Raw genomic sequence first — 24522 nt, 5'->3', positions numbered from 1 at the left:
CTAAGCCATCCTTTTCAGTTTAAACTAAATCAACTATTATGTTTATGAGACACTTTTGCCCATTTCTTGCCTTTATAAAACTTTAACAAGTGCTAAGAGGCTTTAGAACGATAATTTGCGTGATTTGGGAGCTTAATCGGTGACAGACGCCTGAACAACCCTGCAATGTAAGCCTCCTTACCTAGCTGTACCCTTATGAGGCGGAACTACTAGCAACGCCCTGTGTTGCGGGGAGGAAGACATTTTCTGTGAGCCTGCTGTGTTTCTGGCAGATATCCCTTTACTGCACGGTGACAGCTGCTGCCTGCACAAAAACTACTGCTCCCGGCAGCCTCTTTAGGTCCTTTGCTGTGTGGTTTCTGTAGGCTGGGGTACCGAACTCGCTGCGCTGTGTTTGAGGATAACCAAGAATGGCTAATTATGTGAGTATCTTGTGTGTATATACAGATATATTCATTTGGAACTGAGGGTATTTTAAAATATCAGTAATGTGGAGCTACTTAGATGCCAGCACAGTCTTTGAAATGTATCTTTACCTGCTACTACTTAGGGTTTTTTAGGACACATTCGTATAAAAGCATTGTTTTGTATGTTATAAACATTAGCCTAACTAGCCTGCACTGCCTGATTCATGTGTGGTTGCTGTGGTGACCGATGGTATATTATTCCCTGCATAAAGTGCAACACAGTTCTCTACCCAAGTCCATAAATACTTATTAACCTTCTGGTGAATTATCCTTTTAGGGGGAAGCTCAACTTATCATTTACATCATTTACATCATATTGTGTAACTCAATGCCAGAAAAACAGTGTCAAATAAATGTGAATTTACCAAGCTGTGTGTTTTATTTTACGCTGCCCGAACACTGGATTTTGCACTGCCTTGTGTAATCCATTAAAGTTAAAGGGAAAATGCCAAATTTTCAAACTGCTACTGCAAATGATTACACAGCTTGGTAAGTATTTCAGTCATTTTTTACACAGTAATGCCTTGTGATATGTGGTGTATTTTGTAAATAGGCCCCTGTGTAAAATCAAAGCAGTTTACATACTAAGGGGCAGATTTACTAAGACACGAACGCTTGGAGCGTTCATTCGTACACTCCGAGTGTATTTTCGCCAAATTTTTCGTCGCTTGCACGACTTTTTTGACGTCTGCGGGACTTTTTTGTATGCTTGCGCGAAAAAATCGGAAAGGTTTTCCTGCTGTTTACAATCGTTAGGTACGAAAGTTTTGTGACTTTCGTATCGCCAATACGATATTTTCGTGACTAATTCGATTTTTTCGTTAGCATATTCGTGATATTTGCGATCTTCAGAAATTTTTGTATCCAATCCGAATACAACCCTTCATAGTAGGGCCATGTGTTTACATGGCCCTACTATGAAGGGCGCCGTCAGTTTCCTTTATAGACAAAAACACTAACATACACTGTATAAAATCACTGAAATTCATAAAGGATTGGAGTTCAGATTTTATCACAATAAATGAGGAAGCTTGGCAAGATATCTCCAACACTGCACACAGTTCCACCAACATAATAGCACAGAAAACTAACTATAAAATTTTAAGTAGATGGTATCTAGTCCCTTGCCGGATAGCTAAGTACATCTCAGGATACTATTCCAATTGCTTCAGGGGATGTAATACCCCAGGTACGATGGGACATATATTTTGGCACTGTACTAGAGCACAATGTTTGTGGATCAGAGTATATCAATTAATACATACAATTCTCCATGTGAATCTCCCAAAACATTCAGAGGAATGTTCAGAAAAAATCAGAACAATATCCAAAACACAACATTCACTCATAGCACATCTTCACTGCCAGTAAACAAGTGATTGCAAAAGCCTGGCTCACAGTTAAGGCCAGGATCGACAACACTTTTCTTATGGGAAAAACTCACCAGCATACTTCTTGATAGACAAAGACAGTTCCAGAAGGTCTGGGACCCATGGATTATATACAGATACTCTAATACAGTGATCCCCAACCAGTGGCCCAAGAACAACTGTGGTTTACCAACCTCTTTGTTGTTGCTCTAAGTGGCCTCAAAGCAGGTGCCCATTTTTGAATTTCTGGCTTGGAGGCAAATTTTGGTGGCATAAAACCATGTGTACTGTCAAACAGAACCTCCAGTAGGCTGCCAGTCCACATTTGGCTACCAAATAGCCAATCACAGCCCCTAGGAACTTTTTTCATGCTTGTGTTGCTCCCCAACATTTTTTATATCTAAATGTTGTTCATTAGTAAAAAAGGTTGGGTATCCTTACTCTAATACATTTAATCGCTCTACACTGACATAGTGAATTCTTTTAATTGACTATACATAGACCCTATAGAATAAAGTATCACAACTAATCTAGTGTAGATGTTATACCATATGCCAGTGCTGTCCAACTGGCGGCCCGCGACCCCCCTCTGTGTGGCCCCCCACCTGTCTGGCTGCTTTGATGGCTTACCTTTGTGTAAGCTTTAAATGGTATCAGTACTGGCCCCCTGCATGGTTAACACCTCAGATTCAGGCTGTAATCAGGCTGTATTGTTTAAAAATGTAATCCCCTGTGTTATTCACACCTTTTAATCCCTGCATTGTTCTACCCCTGCAGTGTTCACACCTCAGGCTCAGGCTGTAATCATGCCCCATTGTTCACCTGTTCACACCTCAGACAGACTGTAGGAGAAACCCAAAAATAAACCCTGCACACTATAAAAAGAACATATACTGAGGTGGTACTGCAATTAAAACATTTTTTAATATATAGTTATTGTGCAGACTGTAGGAGCAGTGCCAGCATTGCGTCACTGTAGGCAGAGTATGGCACACACAGGCAGGGTAGGGAAGGCAGAGTATGGCATACACCGGCAGGGTAGGGAAGGCAGAGTATGGCATACACAGGCAGGGTAGGGAAGGCAGAGTATGGCACACACAGGCAGGGTAGGGAAGGCAGAGTATGGCATACACAGGCAGGGTAGGGAAGGCAGAGTATGACACACACAGGCAGGGTAGGGAAAGCAGAGTATGGCATACACAGGCAGGGTAGGGAAGGCAGAGTATGGCACACACAGGCAGGGTAGGGAAGGCAGAGTATGGCACACACAGGCAGGGTAGGGCAGGCAGAGTATGGCACACACAGGCAGGGTAGGGCAGGCAGAGTATGGCACACACAGGCAGGGTAGGGAAGGCAGAGTATGGCAGGTTTTTGCTGTACTACCACCATTAATATGGCTATGGTCATGCGAAAACATTGGTGTGGTTTAAAGTGGGTGGTCAAAACTAGCTTCCATTATCGGCCCTCCACCACGGAGGCCGGAAAAATTCCGGCCCTCAGTACCACAGAAGTTGGACAGCACTGCCATATGCTATACCAAACGCAACCATCAATAAAACTGCCCTTTAGGCATGGTAACGTGTCTAAATACTATGATAATTTGTGTTTCTGCAGGCACAAGGCTTGGGAGAATATGACTCTGATTTTAGTGAAGAAGATGATGGCAAAGAAAAAGATGCTGACAAAAACAGGTAATTTTTCTTAATATAAAATTGATTTACCCCAGATTTATGATGATATCAAACTAAGAGTGACTGACATGAATGATGTATAATCTCTGTTAAGCAATGGTACAGTGTATCAGTGCTGTATAAAAGATAATAAATCAATTAACTAATGGTAAAATTTAAGAAATACTTATTATGCTTTGAAAACAATTGAATTGGTGTAAACTTTGCATTTTACTTTCATATTCTATGTTTAGTGGTTTCTGTAATATTACCAGTTTTATACTGCTAGGCAGGTTTCAGCTCAGCATTTCTGTTTGGAGGCCCAGAGTTTGTGATCTTAACTGTCTAAGCACTGTCTCTGCAATTCCTGGATTCAGGAAATTAACAGCTTTTTGGTTGCTGACTTTCACCTTAGCTAAAATCCTGCTTTTCGCATTGTAAAAATATCTCAGAAAACACTAAAAATAGAAAATTAATGTAAATGGCAAAAGTGCACCCTGAGAAGAACTGCATAAATTCATATTTTAAATATCCCCTTTAAGTTTTGCCTGAATTTGTTGTTTGATGTTGCCAACACAAACTGTCCAAGCCCCACCCTCATCCCATTCCCTGTAAACCTTGGCAATCCTTGCCAGCTCCTTTCTTTTTATCCTGCTCCTCCAGCCTCCCCCCTGCCAACATGGCTTCTCTTCCCCACTGCTTCGCTCTCCCTTACCCTTAAAACTCAATGCTGTTAGAGGAGACAGGAGAGGCGCATGTCTCTTCTGCCTTCCACTATTTCAGGCCCTGCTAATGTTACAAGGGGGTATTTGTCGCATCAGTTTACATGTGATTCCTGTACATAACATAATGATGGCCCACCATGCAGACTGTAGTTGTCTCAGTTGCCTAATTAAATGGATTATGTGGTGTACTTTTTATTTCTAAATTACAGTGTTTAATTTGCAAATAATTCTACCATTTAAAATTATTCTGTTTGTTATTCTCTAGCCAACAAATGTATTTGTTTAGCTGTAATATTGATGTATAGGCAGCCATCTCAGTGCTTTGTGGCTTATTCTGAGCTCTCAGAAAGAGCTAGCATACAATAGAACGGCTTTCAGATAAGCTATTGTTTCTCCTACTCAATATTCTGTCATAAAGGGCCAAGTCGCATAAGATCCAACAGGATTTCTTCCGCTTGGGTGCAATTCTCATGTCTACCACTTGGTGGAAGCTCATTTAGCAATGCAAATGATTACTGAATTTGTTTTGATCTCTACAATGCTGAAATCTTCTTCGGCCTTCAGGAAAACTGCTTTTTCGAAGGGTAAGAGGGTATGTAGTGTCCAAAATAATTGCCTCTCATTGTATGTAATGTATTTTGGGCTAAAATTCGCACTGCTTCTTCCTGTATTTATATATTTGTGGTGCAGCTACCCTCTTTCTCTCACTGCATTTCAAATATTGTGGATGCTGCTACTTCTGCCCCTCACTGTATTATGTATTTAGGATCTGGAGTTATTGTTCACTGAAGTCAATGTACCATTATTTGCATAGTGTGTTTTAGATGAAAGTTACACAGTGTGCAAATGAGTAGATATCTCAAATCTCTACCTGAAAAAACATGCAGTGCCCTTGTGTGGTTACAGATATAAAGCAGCAGTTACAAAACTATCATATCTTGTAATGCTTTTATGTCCAAACTATGGCTAATCTAGGCACTACAGCTTTGCTTAAAATAAGATAGAAACACCTTAAAAACTGCATCAATATAATCTATATTTTGGAGATTTAGTGGGTTCTTAAATATATGAAAGATAAGTGCTTTCCTTTGGTATCAGCAAAAACAAAATTGCATACTTGCATATACTGCTTTAGCTGCTTCTTGTTAAGGGCTCACGGGGAGATTTGTCGCGGGTGACTAATCTCCCCGTGTGCCAGAGCCCTTAAGGCATTTCGTTTTTTATTGAATTAAGTATTCATAGGCAGCCATGCATTACTTTATTTATGTAGTGGTGACATATTCCACATTGTCCTAGGACCCTGTCATATACATATACACACTGTGGACAGCTTTATCAGGATTCAATTAACTTGCCTTTTATGTTTTTGGAGTGTGGAAGGAAACTCATGTTCACACAGAGAAATTACAAAGGTATTTCAGGAGGTGCCCAGGGTGGAATCAAACCGGAGGCTCCATAGTTTCCAGGCATTAATGCTAGGCAATATCCCATTGTGCTGTCTAGATTTTACCTCTACTGTTTTTGTTAAAATGCAACTTCTAGCACCCTCTCTGTGTGTGGGCATGGGGAAATTTTAGTTCAGCAAAATTGGCAGTTATTGGTATAATAGCCAGTATTAAAAAATGGGATTTTATTTTTATGTTGAGGAAAGGGTATATTTGGTGGCGGCTGTCAACTTTTAAATTTCTGTTACTAACAATTACATGTTAGTGTTCTAGCCCACCAAAGAACTAGAAGTCAAAATGAACTTTAACTAAACTCTACACTGGCCCTTTTCTGCAGGGTAGACACAATTTCTACAGCTAGACATTGACATTGTGATAGTAGCATTCTGACCTCACAGTAAGCACTATTTATTTATTTTTTTTGCTATATAAATTCTCTTTTCACGCCCCTGGCGCTTTATTGCATTTTTATAAAAATGCTTAACTTGCCATTGCAGAGGGCATTTGTCAGAAGTAACAGAGCAAACGTAATATTATCCTCAACAGAACTGATGATTTGAGCAGATTTAATGCTGCATCAATGCATTTAACAAGAGAACCAATACTGAATAATAGATGGTTTTGCTTTGAAAAATAAATAGGCAAAATAATGTATAAATATACCTATGTTCCAGGAAATACCTGCCAAATGTAATACTTTTGCAAACTATAGGTTAAAGAAGAATGAAGCATTGCTTAAGAAGCCCTTTCAGAAAGACAGGCATGCAAAAGTTGCTCACAAAACCGTTGCAGCTGATGAATGGGACAGGTAAGGAAAGATTCTCTTAATTTTTTTAACTTTTAACTTTCCATGTCCAGAAAATGAAACCATTTTTTCTCGATCAGGGAAGAAGCAAGAAATCAGAGATTCCACTTAATATCCATGGATGCCGTATCCTTTGCCTTTACTTCATGAAAAGTGCCAAATTTAACTGTTCATTAAGGACTAAATATTTTGTACAGTATTATTTTGTCAATACGTTGTTTTTAAAGGACACTGTTCCTTTATATAAAAACTATGAGAATGTGGCTAAAATGATGGAGGAGTGTTGAGAAACCATGATAAGTTGGATGCATGGCAATCAATTCAAAACACAAAAGAAGAAAGGAGGCTGCGAGATTGCAGCAAGCTGTCTCTTTTCAAGCCCCTGAACATATTCAAAATTTGATACAAAATTGTCAGTATCAGTAGTATAATGTAGCTCTTATAGTAAGGCTATCCAGAGCAATTATCATTTTATGTGTGATGCTACCGACCATTCTTTCTGTCAGTTAACAAATGCCACATGCACAACAATAGTTTGTGGGAGCTATCCAAGGTATGCTCCCTGGCCTCTTTCTCTGCCAGAATTTACTCGTAACAAGTCAGTCTCGAAACTTGATAGGCCCTTTCTCAAAAAAAATAGTTGTTTTTTTTTGTTTTTTTTTTTTGCTAGTGTCCCTAGTGGGCCCAATAAGAAGAGTAACTCATAAGAGTAGTGCAGTCTCAAATAGAACACATAATCCAAACAATGTGTATTGGAAAAGAATACATAATCCAAACAACGTGGATTTAAAAATCAGTGTTAAAGAGGAGCACAGTAAATGTTACATTTCTCTATGCCATTCTAAAATAATTCACTGTTTGCACAACCCTCCTTTCACGTATACATTTGCCCACAGTTGTGTCTATATACATATTTTTTATCCATGGAAGTGAAGATAATACAAATCACAGGCTATACATGTTACTATATGGCATGTAAAGTAATTGGGCTAATCTTAATAAGTCGTGGCCACATTTCATTTTTGCATATATTGTGTTGTAGGCAAGTTTTACCAAAACTTCCCCATGTAGCCAAAGTGCAAATAACGAACCATGACAACCACAATCAGCAACCACCAATGGGGCAAGTGCAGGAAAATTCAGTGTTTGAAACATTTATTTGTGAACCCAGCAGCCAGTAGCACTATAGTGCCTCTGGGAATTTCTGAATAACTGCATTTGCCTTGTGTGCTGATTGTCCTGTTTGCAAGCAGCCAATCACTATAATCATTTGGTTGAAATCAGTATGCATGCCTGTTTAGCTTGTTGGATATTAATTCCTGCCCCCACCAACACTCTGAAGACGTTTAATGAAATAACTTGTTACCAGAAAGCACTTCTGTGCATCAAAGAAACACTTAAGAAGTAGCAAACTGTATACAAATCTGTCTAGATACCGAGTATTAACATGAAAATATTAAGATTTGGACAAACCTACCATAGCTGATCCAAAATTCTGGCTATGTAATCTCAGCCAGTATTTGGATTTTGAATAAAAGGATCAACTGCTGGACCCTGAATAACTAAATTAAACTCATACTATCTGAACCAGTTAACCAATTTGTGTGAATGGGTAGCAGTAGCCTTTATGTGATTGTTAGTTTGGCTACAGAACATTCATGTGGTTTTGATTGCCAAAAACCTTTATAAAATTGTGTTATTAATTTATTTTAAGGATGATATCATATCCTGTTACTAAATAATGCTGCCCAGAACATATTGATCTCCCGAAAAATTGGATTTAGACGCAGGACAGATTGCTAACTCAAAAACTTTTTTTTTTTTTAAAGATCTTTATTTTTATCCTGTTTTCAATTTATACTGAATAAAACAGTAGTTGGCAAATATTTCTTATATTTTTTATTACATATTAGCTAAAGCTTTGCAGTCATTTACTGGTACAAATTGCTTCTACACACAATAGGGAGTTTTCTGCAGTCATTAATATTTCACAGCTATCATGTGCATAGAACCCAGGAACTAAAATATGTATTTTTCACATCATTCAGGCACTGGCAGTTGTATATAATGTATTTAAGTAGAGACATTATTTTGTTGTATACAGTCATTCAACAAATATCAAGTTTGTTTCATGATAAAGCTGGCCATACACGTGGCGATCTGACGATGTTTCGTGCGACCATCGACGAAACATCGTCAGATCCGCCACACACCATTCAGGGCTGAATCGGCAGGTAAGGAGGTAGAAACAATAGGATTTCAACCTCCTTCTGCCGATTCAGCGCTGAAGGGAGATTTTGGTCAGGCGCCTTCTATGGCACCCGATCAAAATTTTCAAACTGGTCCGATCGGCGAGTCGGCCGATATCAGCAGCTTCCTGTGATATCGGTCGACTCGCCGACATACCATACATGCACCGAATATCGTACGAAACGAGGTTTTGTACGATATTATTGGTGCGTGTATGGCCACCTTAATGGAACACGGGGCAGTTTCCGCCAGTGTTTTTCATCTGCCCGCCAACTACTGACTTTAATAGAAACCACCTGACACTTATCACAGGCAGTTATTGGCCTAAAATTACTCTTATGCCTGCTTTCGGAGCAAAAAACACTCTTAGCAGCACTGTCAGGTGAGTCTTAATGCTCTGGCAGTTTTAAAGAGTTCTCTGCCAGCAAAACTTTGCTCACTAATTTCTTACCTTGCAAGTTAGCCTTGGGAATATGAAAGAAAGTTCATAGAAAAGAACTATGTCATATTTTACCTTCACAATGTTGCCATTTCTTGCATATAATACACATATAGAACATAAAGAATTCAGCTTGTTCTTGAATGTTCTGCATCTATTATGTTGTAATATTTCGGCTCTGATGCGTTCCCTAGGAAACAGGGACATCAGTCTTTCGAGATATAAGTAGTGGTCAAGGGACTTGTTAGTGTTCCTTTGTGATTATGATGCTGAAGTGGCACCTTAGGGACAGTTTAAATACAGTGGTGTGAAAAACTATTTGCCCCCTTCCTGATTTCTTATTCTTTTGCATGTTTGTCACACTTAAATGTTTCTGCTCATCAAAAACCGTTAACTATTAGTCAAAGATAGCATAATTGAACACAAAATGCAGTTTTTAAATGAAGGTTTACGTTATTAAGGGAGAAAAAAAACTCCAAATCTACATGGCCCTGTGTGAAAAAGTGATTGCCCCCCTTGTTAACAAATAACTTAACTGTGGTTTATCAATTTCAATTTTCAATTTCAATATCAATTTCTGTAGTCACCCCCAGGCCTGATTACTGCCACACCTGTTTCAATCAAGAAATCACTTAAATAGGAGCTACCTGACACAGAGAAGTAGACCAAAAGCCCCTCAAAAGCTAGACATCATGCCAAGATCCAAAGAAATTCAGGAACAAATGAGAACAAAAGTAATTGAGATCTATCAGTCTGGTAAAGGTTATAAAACCATTTCTAAAGCTTTGGGACTCCAGCGAACCACAGTGAGAGCCATTATCCACAAATGGCAAAAACATGGAACAGTGGTGAACCTTCCCAGGAGTGGCCGACAGACCAAAATTACCCCAAGAGCGCAGAGACAACTCATCCGAGAGGCCCCAAAAGACCCCAGGACAACATCTAAAGAACTGCAGGCCTCACTTGCCTCAATTAAGGTCAGTGTTCACGACTCCACCATAAGAAAGAGACTGGGCAAAAATGGCCTGCATGGCAGATTTCCAAGGCGCAAAACACTTTTAAGCAAAAAGAACATTATGGCTCGTCTCAATTTTGCTAAAAAACATCTCAATGATTGCCAAGACTTTTGGGAAAATATCTTGTGGACCGACGAGACAAAAGTTGAACTTTTTGGAAGGTGCGTGTCCCGTTACATCTGGCGTAAAAGTAACACAGCATTTCAGAAAAAGAACATCATACCAACAGTAAAATATGGTGGCGGTAGTGTGATGGTCTGGGGTTGTTTTGCTGCTTCAGGACCTGGAAGGCTTGCTGTGATAGATGGAACCATGAATTCTACTGTCTACCAAAAAATCCTGAAGGAGAATGTCCGGCCATCTGTTCGTCAACTCAAGCTGAAGCGATCTTGGGTGCTGCAGCAGGACAATGACCCAAAACAAACCAGCAAATCCACCTCTGAATGGCTGAAGAAAAACAAAATGAAGACTTTGGAGTGGCCTAGTCAAAGTCCTGACCTGAATCCTATTGAGATGTTGTGGCATGACCTTAAAAAGGCGGTTCATGCTAGAGAACCCTCAAATAAAGCTGGATTACAACAATTCTGCAAAGATGAGTGGGCCAAAATTCCTCCAGAGCGCTGTAAAAGACTCGTTGCAAGTTATCGCAAACGCTTGATTGCAGTTATTGCTACTAAGGGTGGCCCAACCAGTTATTAGGTTCAGGGGGCAATTACTTTTTCACATAGGGCCATGTAGGTTTGGATTTTTTTTCTCCCTAAATAATAAAAACTCTCATTTAAAAACTGCATTTTGTGTTTACTTGTGTTATCTTTGACTAATAGTTAAATGTGTTTGATGATCAGAAACATTTTGTGTGACAAACATGCAAAAGAATAAGAAATCAGGAAGGGGGCAAATAGTTTTTCACACCACTGTATATGATGCCACCAAATAAAGCCAGACAAAAGAAGAAAAATAAATCTAATACCTGCGGGTCTTAAAAACTCATTGTTGTTTTCCAAGTCCATTGATTAAGCAGAGGAGCAGGTTATTGTTTTGTGCAGAAAATATTTGTTTCCTTTAACCTTTACTTTTGCAGTTTGCCAGACACCAGAAATTTGTCAATGATTATATTTTGTACTATGGTGGAAAACTGCAAGATTTCCAGCATTCAAAGTAAGTACTTTATACTGAAGAATATCCTAAACATTGAATTATACACATAAAACACATACACATATCCTAAACTTGTAATTAGACATAAACTAAGATAAGTGATATTCACATCACCAAAAGGCTTTGTATGCAAGTTAATAAAATCAAACATTCTTACAGGTATACACTCCTTTTCAACTTCAGCTCAGTGAACAGGACTTGTGTTGAACATACATCTTGTCTGTTTTTAATTAAGCATTATCTGGTTATTATATGGTTTTTGTTTTCTTACACTATACAAGAAAATGAAACCACTTTCACTTTCTAACTCCATATTTTACTTTCTTTCATGCTTAGTCACTGCTTAAGTAGTAAAACATATTAGTATAACAGGCTTCAGTTTAGGGTTTGTTTATGCAGAGCTCACTTTCTAGTGACATTTCCCTTGTTTATGTGGGAAAAGTGAGGTATTGAGTTTAATGAAAAATGACAGTTTTCCAGTAATTCTTTATAATGTCAAAAAAATCAGAATATTAATTAAATAATAGGCAGAATACATTTTCAACACATTGTGCTAATTATTATTAGGTGCATATAGGTGTATATTATAGTTTTTTAAATAACTGGAATTTTTTCCCACGTTATGGTTTTTTTAACTCTGCAAATAGACTAATAATAATAGTTATATTCGTCAAACCGAAAGACAATTATAATTGGTGTGTGTGGCGTTAAAGGGATTATAAAGGTATAATCATTGGGTGGTGCCAAAATGTTAGGCACCCCCCAGTGATTGCAATCACTTACCTGATACCCCTGAGTGGTGCCCCAGTCAGCAGAAAACTGCACCGGCTCAGGGTACCTGCATGCCCATGTATGCGCAGTACAGTGAAAAAACGGCTTTTTTGTTAAAGTTTGGCTTTTCACTTTACTGCGCAAGCGGTGCAAAGACAGAAGAAGAAAGAGGATCACTCACTCTCAGGTAGCCCAGGCTGGTGCAGGTTTAGGCTAACAGGAGCACCGGCCTGGGGTATCGGATAAATGATGATTACAATCACTGGGGGGGTGCCTAACAATTTTTTTTAATGCATAATGGCAGTAAAATATGTTTATATCAATATATCACCAGTACCCACACAATATCCAAACGTAAGAAGACTCAAGGACTTAACCCTTATGCATAGGTCATAACTGTACAAATTCTGTACAAAATACTGTTTTGTTATGTTTACTGCTGTTTTTATTTGCAGAGAAAATAATAAAACTGATTTGGATGTCATTAGAGAGAACCACAGATTCCTGTGGCAGGATGAAGACGAGGAAGACATGACTTGGTATATGCAACTACACGCTAGTTATTCATTAAAATTTGATTTTCTAATGCTGAGATCCCAGGTTTGTTTAAAATGTATTATCTAATTCATCAGGAAATAGACTGATGTAGTTTGAACCTAGTGATTGCGTGTTGATGTTTTTGCCAGGATGTTTTGAGTTTAATCCACCATTTGTCATGATAATGTATGTAGGGTGCAAACTTTTAATCGGAACATAAAACACCACTCCTTCATGCTAAGTGGAACAGCACAAGGCATATTATGCAAGAAACGTCTATTCACACCTTCCTTAAATGTGTAGTCACCCTAAAATAAACTTCTTTATGGTGTAGATCAGGGGGTCCCAACCTTTTTTTTATCTGTGAGCCACATTCAAATGTCAAAATAAGTTGGAGAGCAACACAAGCGTGCAAAAGGTTCCTGGGGGTGCCAAATATAGGCTGTGATTGGCTATTGGTAGCCCCTGTGTATGAATAGGAAAGAGTCTGAGAGGACAGAGAGCTGTAGATACGAAAATAGATTTTTGATTGCAGTGGTCAGTGAAAAAAAATATTCAGCTACATTTTGGTTTTCCATAAACTCATCATTAGTTGAAGTATGTCTTACCCTTTAAAGCTGGCTCATACCCTTATTATTGTAAACAAATTGCAAAGAACTGTCCCAAACTACAATGGTTTGTTTTGCACACTGCTCTGTAAATGGAGCTTAAAGACCTGTGTGTTCCTTTATGAATACAGCTTTGTCTGCATATGGTAGCGCTGAATGAGGAGAGGGCAGGGGTAGGCACCCATTAGGGTGAAGACACACTGAGTTACTAGTAGCAGCTACTTTTACGCGGCTACCAAACTTCAGAAAATACCCTGCCATAGACAGTACTGAGAATTGCCTTTGCTAAAACACACAGACAATTATCAGTAAATGATCAGCATTGTCTATTTTAGTAGCCACAACAAGTAGCTGCTACTAGTAGCTCTGTGCTAAATAAGCTAATAATGCACCATTTATATTAAAGCTGTGATACAAATATTCTGTCTCATTTTTTTGTGCATTTAAATAAAAAAAAGAGAAATCAGCTTTTTTACTGCATTTAGCTTATTCAACATACAGGAATCCTTCAAATAACTTACCTAAAATTAGAAATATGTATACTTAATCAAAAATTTATAACTACTCTAAATTTAAATGTCTCCCATATCGAGTCCCCAAGTATGGGCCCCACTCCAGACTTATTTGTTTTAATTTTTCTCTTTGACAGGGACAAGAAACTTGCAAAGAAATACTATGATAAATTATTCAAAGAATATTGCATAGCAGATCTTAGCAGATACAAGGAAAACAAGGTTTGTGACCCTAAAATAATGCCAATGTCTAACAAACATCTACAGTGTTCCCTGGTCAGCTCGCTCACCCAATGACTCTTGCTCACAGAGGGAAAACGACAGGGTGCTGTGTCATAGGTTTACCCCGACTTTTTCCAAGTCTATTTTATTAGACTTGGTTTAAAAAAAAAAAGCCTTAGAATAAACAAAGACCTACATAAATGTAGTGTCAATCGGGTGGGTTAAAAGATTTTGATCGGGTGCCGTTGAAGGTGCCCAAGTGAAATCTGAATTTAGGGCTGAATCGGCCGGGGGAGGTAGAATCCCTATTGTTTCTTCCTCCATGTCTGACGATTCATCCCTGAACCTCAATGGGGGAAACGAACAATCTTTTAATCTTTATTAATTGGGGGATGCCTAACATATAAGGACCATGCCAGTGAATATGCGTTTGTTGTCCTATAAAGAAAAAAGCAAGTTAGTAAAAAATGAAGAATTGTTGCCATTGCTGTTTTTAGAAGCTACCACAATAATGGGTTTCTGGATAAAGATTTTAGGTGGCTATGGTATAACATTTTTTAGGTGGCCAGGGTACAAAATGCTTTATGAAATCCTGTTTTATATATTAACTTTTATGATAAAAGGTGTTACTTCTTATGTTCTTAATTTTGTTCCTTTGTGCATTCATATATTAATATATGTATGACTTTTGCTTTGTTTCAACAGTTTGGGTTTCGATGGCGAGTGGAAAAAGAAGTTATCTCTGGAAAAGGTAGCATTTGATTGAAAGTCTGTGAATGTGTTGACATATATATTTTTTAATTGTCATGGAATAATAAATATATGGTGAGAGAGAGTTGCACCTAATTCAGAAAGTCTTCTCTGCCTTTAAGGCTACTGCCAAACCAGACTGATTCTCAGCTTTTGGATAAAGGAAGGACAATAATCAGTCCCTACATTAATTTATACTCTGGGTGCAGTCACACGGGTAGACTAAGGCAAGCATAGGGGCTGATTTGCGCCCTGTGTTTATTCGCAGGCTGAGAATCTGCATCAGCTGGTGTGGCAGTAGCCTAAAGGTGAGAAAGGTAAGGATGAACATAACAATATGGTAGGGCATTTTTTGCCCAGGTCTACCTTATTGCCTGACCATCACTTGTAGAGGATAAAAAGCTCAAAGAAGACCTGTCACCCAGACAATAAAAATAATTTTTCAAATTAAACATGAAACTCAAATTCCTTTTTTTATTTACACATCCATGCCCATTATAAAGGCATTTAAAAATCCCAGCTGTCAGGCAGGGCAGACTATAACTTTAACTTTCCATTCAGCTCTCACTTTCCCCTTCCCTCCTTACCATCTAATTGTGTAGCCAGTGCATGGGCATTAGGTCCCTCTTCTGGCATATAAACAAGATTTTGGTATGATGCAAAGCTTGTCTTAATAACAGAGTCTCCAAAATGGTGCCTGCCTGCTTGCTATGATTGTGTAATTCCAAGACTGAAGGAAACAAGATTTATATTATTTATAAAGTGTATGTCAAGTTAATTTTGCTCAACTAATCTGAGAAACACATTTGGAATTATTTCTTAGGGTGACAGGTTCCCTTTAACTAAAGAAGTAGGGTAGAAATGTTGTATCAGCCCAAGGTAGCCACAGCCCTTTAGCAGGGAGGATTTGTGCCTCTAAAGATGCCTCCAGTAGTTCCCATGTTCTTTTCTGCTTATTCACTGCACATTCTCTGGACCGCTGTCAGCTTAGGGACCAAAACGCAATATACAGAATACAAATGTCACAATATAAGACTGATTAGTAATTTGTACAGATAATTAGTACATAGGAGGTTAGCTTATATTACAGGCCAACCTCATATTTTGACAAAACCCAGCTTAGCTTCTCAACAGCTGCCCAGAGCACACTGAGAATGTGACTGTCACTGACAAAAATCGAGGATGATGACCCCTGTGACAACTTTGAAGGCCTGGGTCATTGCTGGTGCAGTAATTCAGTATATAACATATGTCATTTCTAGCCATATTCATTTTTAGGGTTTAGTTTTTAGGGTTTAGCAGTTATCAGATTGACATGGACTTGAAAGAAAAGACAATCTGTTGTTTACTCCTATCAGTGCATGGTGAGTGGATTTGCTAAAAATACCACATTTAGGACATTTAAATAATGTCTGCCAGAGATGCTGGTTTGTGTAATTATCAGATTTGGTCTTTTAAACTAAGCTATGAAGTGACAGTGATTTCAGTTAGGATCAAATACGAGGTACTGTTTTATTATATTTACAGAGAAAAAGAAGATCTACCTAGAAATCTGAATTATTTGATTAAAAACAGCCTAGGGTAGGGAGACGGTCCTTGTGAGTCAGTGGCAGACTATCGTGGCTTCTTCTCATTCTATGGAACCATGTGAGCCTGTGTAAATAAAAAATGTATATATTTATTTATTTTGTCACTTTTAGTAAGGGCACATAAATAAGCATTTATGGTTTAGATATCCTAAAACCCAGATATTTAATTTCAGAATTTTGACAGCTCAACATTCAGTTTCACAAAAGACGTGCATTGCAAAGTATTTTTTCTAGCACAGTAAAAAAATAAAAATGATGATCTAATACCACTTTTCTTCTGATTAACATATAATGTAAAACATTAGTGAAACTGCATGCTGATAATCAAAAACGCATTAGAACTGCATTTTTAATTATGTGAGTCGCTGCATAAGAAACTGGAAAGCATTTTTTGCCTCATACACATCGACTAAGTTGATAATGCTGATTAATTTTAAATGGGATGTTTTTCTCATAGTCTGTTTGCAAAGAAAAAATACATGATGTGTTGCTAAGCATTATTTTAATGCAGAAATTATAATGCAGAAATGGAGTAAATACCTATCTTAAGTAATAAGCGACACAACAGCAATTTATTTGATGCGCCCAAGACACTTTCCCTCACTCTGCAATCCACGAAAAATTTTGTCCTTAGCAAAATGCAGAATTTCGCAGCAAAACTATTCCTGCCAAAAAATTTAGCTCATCACTACCTATCTTCCAACCATATTATGGTATGACAGCATGTCAGATTGCTGTTGTTATATATCAGCATCATAATTACAAGAGCAGTCATCGTTCTTTCTTCTCTTCACGCCCTTCTGTTCCATTCACTTAGTAATGTCTCACCAGCCTGTGACGAAGTGCACGAAATGTGTAAGGCAAAAAAAACAGAACTAGGGATAGTCAGAACAGGCACCTGCCAATGGCACAATGGCAGGGGGCACTAGGCAGGTACCTCTTCTGCCTATCCCTAGTCTGGGCTTTCTTGCCCCGCCACTTGTCAATGTGCACGCGCCTCTGTAAGGTGATCATAACTCTTGTGTTTACTTAAAATAAGGTTTTCTATTCTTTTACTTTGCCTGTTCGTGGGATGTGTTGAGCGCCTGCTACACATCCATGGTATAATCCTCCTCCTCTAACTGTAGGTCTAGGCCATGCACACCTGGACCCCACGTGGTATTTGGTGAGCTTATTTGTGGCTCTACACAAAACATTTTATTTTTACTTGTGGCATAATATCCCGCCAGTTCCCCGCTGAGTTTAGCATAGAATTGCAGCCTGCTGTCCTTCATTATTTCTGCGTTGATAGGATGTCCCTTACACCAGGGCTTTAAAAGCTTTTTTCTCATCACTAATTTCATTTTACCCAGTTTGACATCTTTACATTGCACTAACCAATTTTGGTTTTAATCAATATTGTGGCATAATTTAATTACATTGTGGTATTTTAATTGTGGTACAGTTTTCACTTTATTTTGGCAGATCATAGAGATAAAACTTAAATAGGATGGGTCCCTATTTTTGGGTCCCAACCTGGGCCATATTTATTATATAGGTAACCAGAATGGTGACACATTATCGCTAACCTTCTCTCCCACAGCTCCCTCATGTCGTGGGTGCAGGCAGGTTAAGGGTCCCCATGTCCCCCATGCTTCCTTATTTCCCCACAGTGGATTCATTTTAAATCAATAGATCAATTCCTCTGGCAACTGTGGTGCCCAATCATTTTGGGTTATTTTACGCCAGGCAATTTCCCTTTGTCTCTGAAACCAAAATTAGGCTGCAGACTTTAAAGGCCAATGAATGTTGTATGCAGCACTGCATATAATAATAATAAGTGCTCTGAATGAATAAAGTTAGTTCTATGCAAAAATGACAGCAGAAGGTTGAACAAAGGTTAATCTTTTAAGCTGAAACTTAAGGGGGGTGAAGATGTATTTGGAGGTATAGCTCACCTCTAGGAGTAAATAGCTTACTAAGACAAACAATGGGAAAACACAGTCAGCAAGCTCTGAGTAGCAACTTCAGCAAGATAAAAAATCTGCTGTTGTAGTGGAATATCTAAATTTGGGCAGATTTTCTATCCCGGATGCAAGTTGCATATTTGTAGCACAGACAACACTAGGGGACTAATTTATCAACAATCAAATTCAACTTTTTAACACAATTCTGAAGTTTTTGGCAGAAAAAAAAAATCTAATTTTTCAGCTTGAAAACTCAAATGTAAAGAATTCAGTATGTAAATGGTGGCAAGTTCATGTGGGAGTCCTATTGGCAAAATTCAAGATATTTTTCAACTCAAGTTTTGGAAGTCAATTTGCAACTTGATTTATTAAAAAGTATGGGTGGAATGTGACTTCTCTGTGAAAATATCATTTTTAATAAATCTGCTTCTAAGACAAGAAATTTCTCTGATCTGCATGAATTTTCCTTGTGCCCCATAGCTGACCACTGTTCTCCTGAAAGCCCTCACTAGAGGGAGCTACATGCAAACATAACCTCATTCAGCATTTAAGAAAATATATAGTGCCCTGTGCAGATATCTTTTTTCTTTATTAGATTTTTAGATAGATCTGAATGATTTCACAAAGGAAGTTGGGGAGGGCCCATATACAGGCAGATAAGCTGCTGACTGGAGGGGCTGAGTCTGCAGCTTGAGTCAGCCCGTGTATGGCCAGCTTTGCTTACTACTCCTGCTACTTCTTACAATGGCCTGACATATAAGAGCTCATTTAACTCTGCAAATACATTGAGCAAAGTGCAATTTTAAATGCAATAGGCATTTTTTTTTGCCACAATGCAGCATATTTTCATTGCAACTACCACAGTTGCATCCAATTCACCAAGCGCAGAAATGATGCCAACGTTTTGCGCAGTTGTGTCTTATTTGTGTTGGAATGCACAGAAGTCCATGTGGCTTCATTGCCATGTTAATGATGTTTGTGCCTAATTTTTTCAGCACAAGAGTTCTACACCTATTGACGCCGGGTGTGAAGGGAACCCTCCAGCTACTGCCTGGTCAGTAGTTGGAGGTAGCTGAAGGCAGGAAGGGCTGAGCAGTGCCGAATGCAAATAAATGGAAGTGCAAGGAGTGCATTTTAACACAAGTACCTTTAATTAAAGTGGGGTTTTTTGTGCAACTGACTGCAGGGAAATTGTAGGTGCTGCAACTGCAGTCTCAGACATAAATGAGCTTCATAGGTTAGCTAGTCTTTGCTCTACATTTTAGTATAGTTAGGGGATCGGTTATCTGGATTATTTTAGCCCTGGAGCACCATAGCGGATAGGGGTAGGCTAGAAGAGGGCTTGTTGAGCTTCGGGCTAAGAGTCTGCCAGTAAAAGGCCTGGTGGAATAGCAAAGGGGCACCGCAGGGAGTGCCGGATTGCTGAGCCAGGTGGGGACAGGAGATCCCATAGAGACTGGGGACAGAGGTGAATAGCCAGAGTTAGCTACCCCTGGTAAGGCTGATGTCTTCTGGACACGGACATGGTATATGTTTATTGCATGATTGAAGAAAGCCTGTTTGAACAATGTGATTTGACCTGTATGCTGTGACTCCCAACAAGATGAGGGAATAAAGTGATTTTTGTTGCATGACTTCTTGGAGTGCTTCCCTTTGATTTTGGTGTGGCCTATCGAGTACAGGTAAGGGCGCTGTCCCTTTAAGAAGTTATCTCCCGGTTCTCCCTACATGCTTAATGTTAAACACCTATAGGACTGTTTTGCAATAAACATGAATTTATGCAACTTAGTTGTCATCAAGTACAAGCTACTGCCTTATTTAAGACTTACCATTATCAGTGCTGCATTTCAGAGCTCTCTGTGTCGCAGGTTTCCGGATTACAGCTGCCATATCTGTACCTGGCAAGTAGGACAGTCATTAAACAGAGAAATTATCATTTTAAAGGAGAAGGAAAGGCGAATAAAGAGTTAATCTCAAGCTGCAGGCATACCGTCAGTTCATTCAATAGTGCCCTTAAGTCTCCCCATATTTCACTGTTCAGAAGATCTGAGGCAACACAGGAAAAAAACGCTGAGCTGTGTATTCCAGATTCCCATAATTCCACGCTCCTGCACCAAGACCAGTGACATGCGAAGTTATATAGGCCATGAGGAAGCGCATACGCATTTTACACGGTGTGTGAGCGCGCTTGCAATTTCTAAAGCAGGAGCGCTCGCTCTGCAAGTGCCTGTGTTTGCGCAGTGTACGTCACGCTTATGTCTAGGGGGAGGAAGTTGGTTCGTGCAGGCACATTAAGCAGCGCCATGTTGGACAAATTTAAATATCCAACATGGTGGCCGCATAAATTGTTTATTAAAGTCTGACAGTGCAGAGAATATACGGTCTATGAAGGTTAAAAAATTAAGCAGTCAGCTACAGGGACATAAGACCTTTGCATTTATGTGGGCGCAATTTTAACCCTTTCCTTCTCCTTTAAGGATCCCATGTGCTGATAATGTAAATCTGGGGAGTTTTGAAGTCAACAGTCATTATTATCTGATATATTGACTTCTACCAGTCTGTCACTCTTGCTTTGCCCCTCCAGCACACTCATTTAATTTCTTCCTTCCCTCTTGATATTTTTTTTTTTTACATATAATCCATGTGCTTTTTGACAAAGCTGATCAACAGCTTTTCAATGACATTCTTGTGTTTTTTACCTTTCTCGGCTGAAACCTCCTTAGCCATTGATCTGTCAATTAAATCTTCTTGAACAGCTTTTCCTCTCGCTGTCCTCCGTATCCCATGACCTGTGTTAATTCTGGGTTTAAATTAATATATACTACAGTTTGAAAGTCCTCCTCAGAGTTAAACTGGGCTGATTTGTTGCCATCATAGTCTTCATTTCCCTCCCATTCTACAGGACATAAAGTTGTCATTTGTCTGCTGCCTCTAAGCCACACATTTGATATTTCCTTTGTGTTTAGTGAGACCAACTTTGTCTTTGGTTAAGCTGTATTTCCATTTCAGTATTCCCCACAAAAGTGTTTGCCTGCACATTCTTTCTACATTGCCAAACTCTTATGTTTGCTACCTTTATTATCCTCTTTCTCCACATCCTCTGGGAAAAGATTTGTTATTTGTGATCAAATGTTAAGACATAGATAAGATGTACCTACAGCAGTGCTGTCCAACTGGCGGCCCGCGACCCCCCTCTGTGTGGCCCCCCACCTTTCTGGCTGCTTTGATGGCTTACTCTTGTGTAAGCTTTAAATGGTATCAGTACTGTGATTAACTGCCCCCCCTGCATGGTTCTCACCTCAGATTCAGCCTGTAATCCCTCTGTATTGCTTAAATATATAATCCCCTGTGTTGTTCACACTTTTTAATCTCTGCATTGTTCAACCCCTGCAGTGTTCACACCTCAGGCTCAAGCTGTAATCACCCCCATTGTTCCCCTGTTCACACCTCAGGAGCAGTAGAAACCCACAAATAATCCCTGCACACTACAAAAAGAACATATACTGAGGTGGTACTGCAATTAAAAAGTTTTTTTAATATATAGTTATTGTGCAGACTGTAGGAGCAGTGCCAGCATTGTGTCACTGTATGCTGCCTGTGTGTGCCATACACACAGGCAGCATAGGGCAAGCAGAGTATGGCACACACAGGCAGGTTAGGGAAGGCAGAGTATGGCACACACAGGCAGAGTAGGGCAGGCAGAGTATGGCACACAAAGGCCAAGTTTGGCACAAACCAGCCAAGAATGGCACACACAGTGAAAGTATGGCACACGCAGGCGGGGTAGGGAAGGCAGAGTATGGCACACACAGGCAGGGTAGGGAAGGCAGAGTATGGCACACACAGGCCAAGTATGGCACAAACCAGCCAAGAATGGCACACACAGTGAAAGTATGGCACACAGGCAGGGTAGGGCAGGCAGAGTATGGCACACACAGGCAGGGTAGGGAAGGTAGAGTATGGCACACACAAAGGCAGGGTAGGGCAGGCAGAGTATGGCACACACACACACAGGCAGGGTAGGGCAGGCAGAGTATGGCAGGTTTTTGCTGTACTACAACCATTAATATGGGTATGGTCATGTGATAACATGGGTGTGGTTTCAAGTGGGTGCGGTCAAAACTGGCTTCCATTATCGGCCCTCCACCACGTAGGTCGGAAAAATTCCGGCCCTCGGTACAACAGAAGTTGGACAGCACTGACCTACAGCATGCAAAACGTGCTGTTTCAGATAAGTCACAGCAGACTTTAAGGGCTCTGGCACACGGGGAGATTAGTCGCCCGCGGCAAAACTCCCTGTTCGCGGGCGACTTATCTCCCCGAGTTGCCTACCCCTGCCATCCCACCGGCGAACATGTAAGTCGCCGACGGGATGGCAGACGCGGCGGCGCGATTTCGCGCAAATCGCCCCGCCGCGTCTGCCATCCCGCCGGCGACTAATCTCCCCGTGTGCCAGAGCCCTAAGGCTAATGTCCCATGGAGAGATTAGTCGCCCGTGACAGTTCTCTGCTACAGCGTGTGACTAATCCCTCCAAATTGCCTTTCCACCTGTAACATAGGGAAGCACCGGTGGAAAAGGCTAAGTCACGTGAAGTTGTCTGCAGGAGGAAACTTCACTCGACTTCGGAAAACTGGAGTGATGCATAGGCCTTTCCACTGGTGATTCCCTTTTTTGGCGGTAGGCATCTCGGAGAGATTAGTTGCCCGCTGTAGCAGAGATCTATCGCAGGCAACTAATCTTTCTGTGGGACATTATCCATAGTGCCTTCTTTTCCTTGGGGATTGTAGAAAGAAAAGTTATGTCTGGTCAGGGGTCATGTCTGGCTATCAAACAAGTTTTCTTTTTATGCCACTAAGGCTACATAGAAAAGTTAAAGTTTTCAGACACTATTTAGCAAGTGCAAGATGCAACTCATGCGTAGTTTAATATTATACACAAGATCTGTGGTGTTCTCCATAATAATTGAGGTGATGAGGGCTCCCTTTGTGCCATTGCTCTCAATGTTTGCTTATGAAGATTGTGCTGTTCAAGAGTCAAATATATAACCTCTAAGCAAAAATACTTAACAATACAAGACAGTAAGGTCATAGCACATGGGCCATTTTGTTTGACTCTGTAGTGCAAAGTGCCCTCAACCATGCACAACCATCCAGGTACACCACCCCTTCTTTTAGACACACGTTGCATACTATACTGTATCTACTGTCACATTGTTAAATGGCCTCACCCATTTGTGAATGCTTAATGACAGTATGATTTTATGTTGTTGCTGGTATTATCTCATTTATAAAGCGCCAGCTTATTCCTCTGCCCTTTTTAAAAAAGGTCCATAGGGGAGCAGGAATTTTTTTTCATATCACATTACACTGCTGGACTGCTGAAAAAGGTGGCATATGTCGGATAAATAATCTTGTGAGGAGGATATTACCAAGCTGCATATTAGCTGCTTATGCCGAAGCCCTTTAAGGCTAATCTTGCACAGGCTACTGTGGTTTCTCTTTCCAGCATGGAGCATTACAGATGACAAAGGGAAGCCTTATTTTAAAAGGCCTTATTTTAAGTTACAGGTATGGGATCTCTTATCCACAAACTTGGTATCCCGAAAGTTTTAAATAATGGGGTGGCATTCTCCCATAGACCTAATTTTAATAAAATAATTGCAATTTTTACATTTTCTCTGTAATATTAAAACAGTGCCTTATACTTGATCCTAACTAAGATATAATGAAGCCTTATTGGGGGAAAACAATTCTATTAATTTGGTCCCCTTATCTAGAACACCCCAGGTCTGTATACATTGGTTTCAAAAAATGCACTTGTTTGAAAAACACTTTGTATGTGTTTTGCAGTCATTACAAGAAATGGCTACGGTTGCATGTTTTTCCTTATGAAATTATAAAGAATAGGTTATGTCCAAAGCTCATATTACTTGCATCCGAACAACACGATGGCAAAAAGTCATCTGGAATAAAGAAAGAGCGAAAGTGTAAGTTAGCAATACACTGGAGCTATTCATGTATAAGTAAGCTGGGTCTTGCCTATAAAAAAAACAACTTTGGATATTAGGTTGTTATTAAAGGAGAATGGTTCTTGGGCAATACAAAAAGTATTGGTGACCAGCTTAAAGTCAATTTGCCTAAATCCACCAACGGTCTTTGCTTATTATGGGGAATAGGACCTTGTGGTTGACTGAGGCTGATGTGCCTCATACACATAGTGCAAATATATATCTGTTTCTATG

The 24522-nt window shown here is 39.6% G+C and overlaps 1 protein-coding gene across 1 annotated transcript in view; it reads left to right on the top strand.

Annotated features, from left to right (window-relative positions):
• Positions 1-280: 280 nt before the first annotated feature.
• Positions 281-24522, top strand: part of fra10ac1 (fragile site, folic acid type, rare, fra(10)(q23.3) or fra(10)(q24.2) candidate 1) — a 36339-nt gene continuing 12097 nt past the window's right edge. Inside the window, 8 exon segments of the mRNA NM_001079356.1 lie at positions 281-422; positions 3452-3528; positions 6390-6485; positions 6563-6608; positions 11269-11345; positions 12572-12655; positions 13911-13995; positions 14701-14746. Coding sequence (NP_001072824.1) covers positions 411-422; positions 3452-3528; positions 6390-6485; positions 6563-6608; positions 11269-11345; positions 12572-12655; positions 13911-13995; positions 14701-14746 — 523 coding nt within the window. The 5' untranslated portion in view covers positions 281-410.

Source organism: Xenopus tropicalis, chromosome 7 (genome assembly GCF_000004195.4).
Source record: "Xenopus tropicalis strain Nigerian chromosome 7, UCB_Xtro_10.0, whole genome shotgun sequence".
Classification (NCBI taxonomy): Eukaryota; Metazoa; Chordata; class Amphibia; order Anura; family Pipidae; genus Xenopus; species Xenopus tropicalis.
The sequence above is the reverse complement of the archived record's forward strand: the minus strand, read 5'-3'. Positions and strand labels throughout refer to the sequence as shown.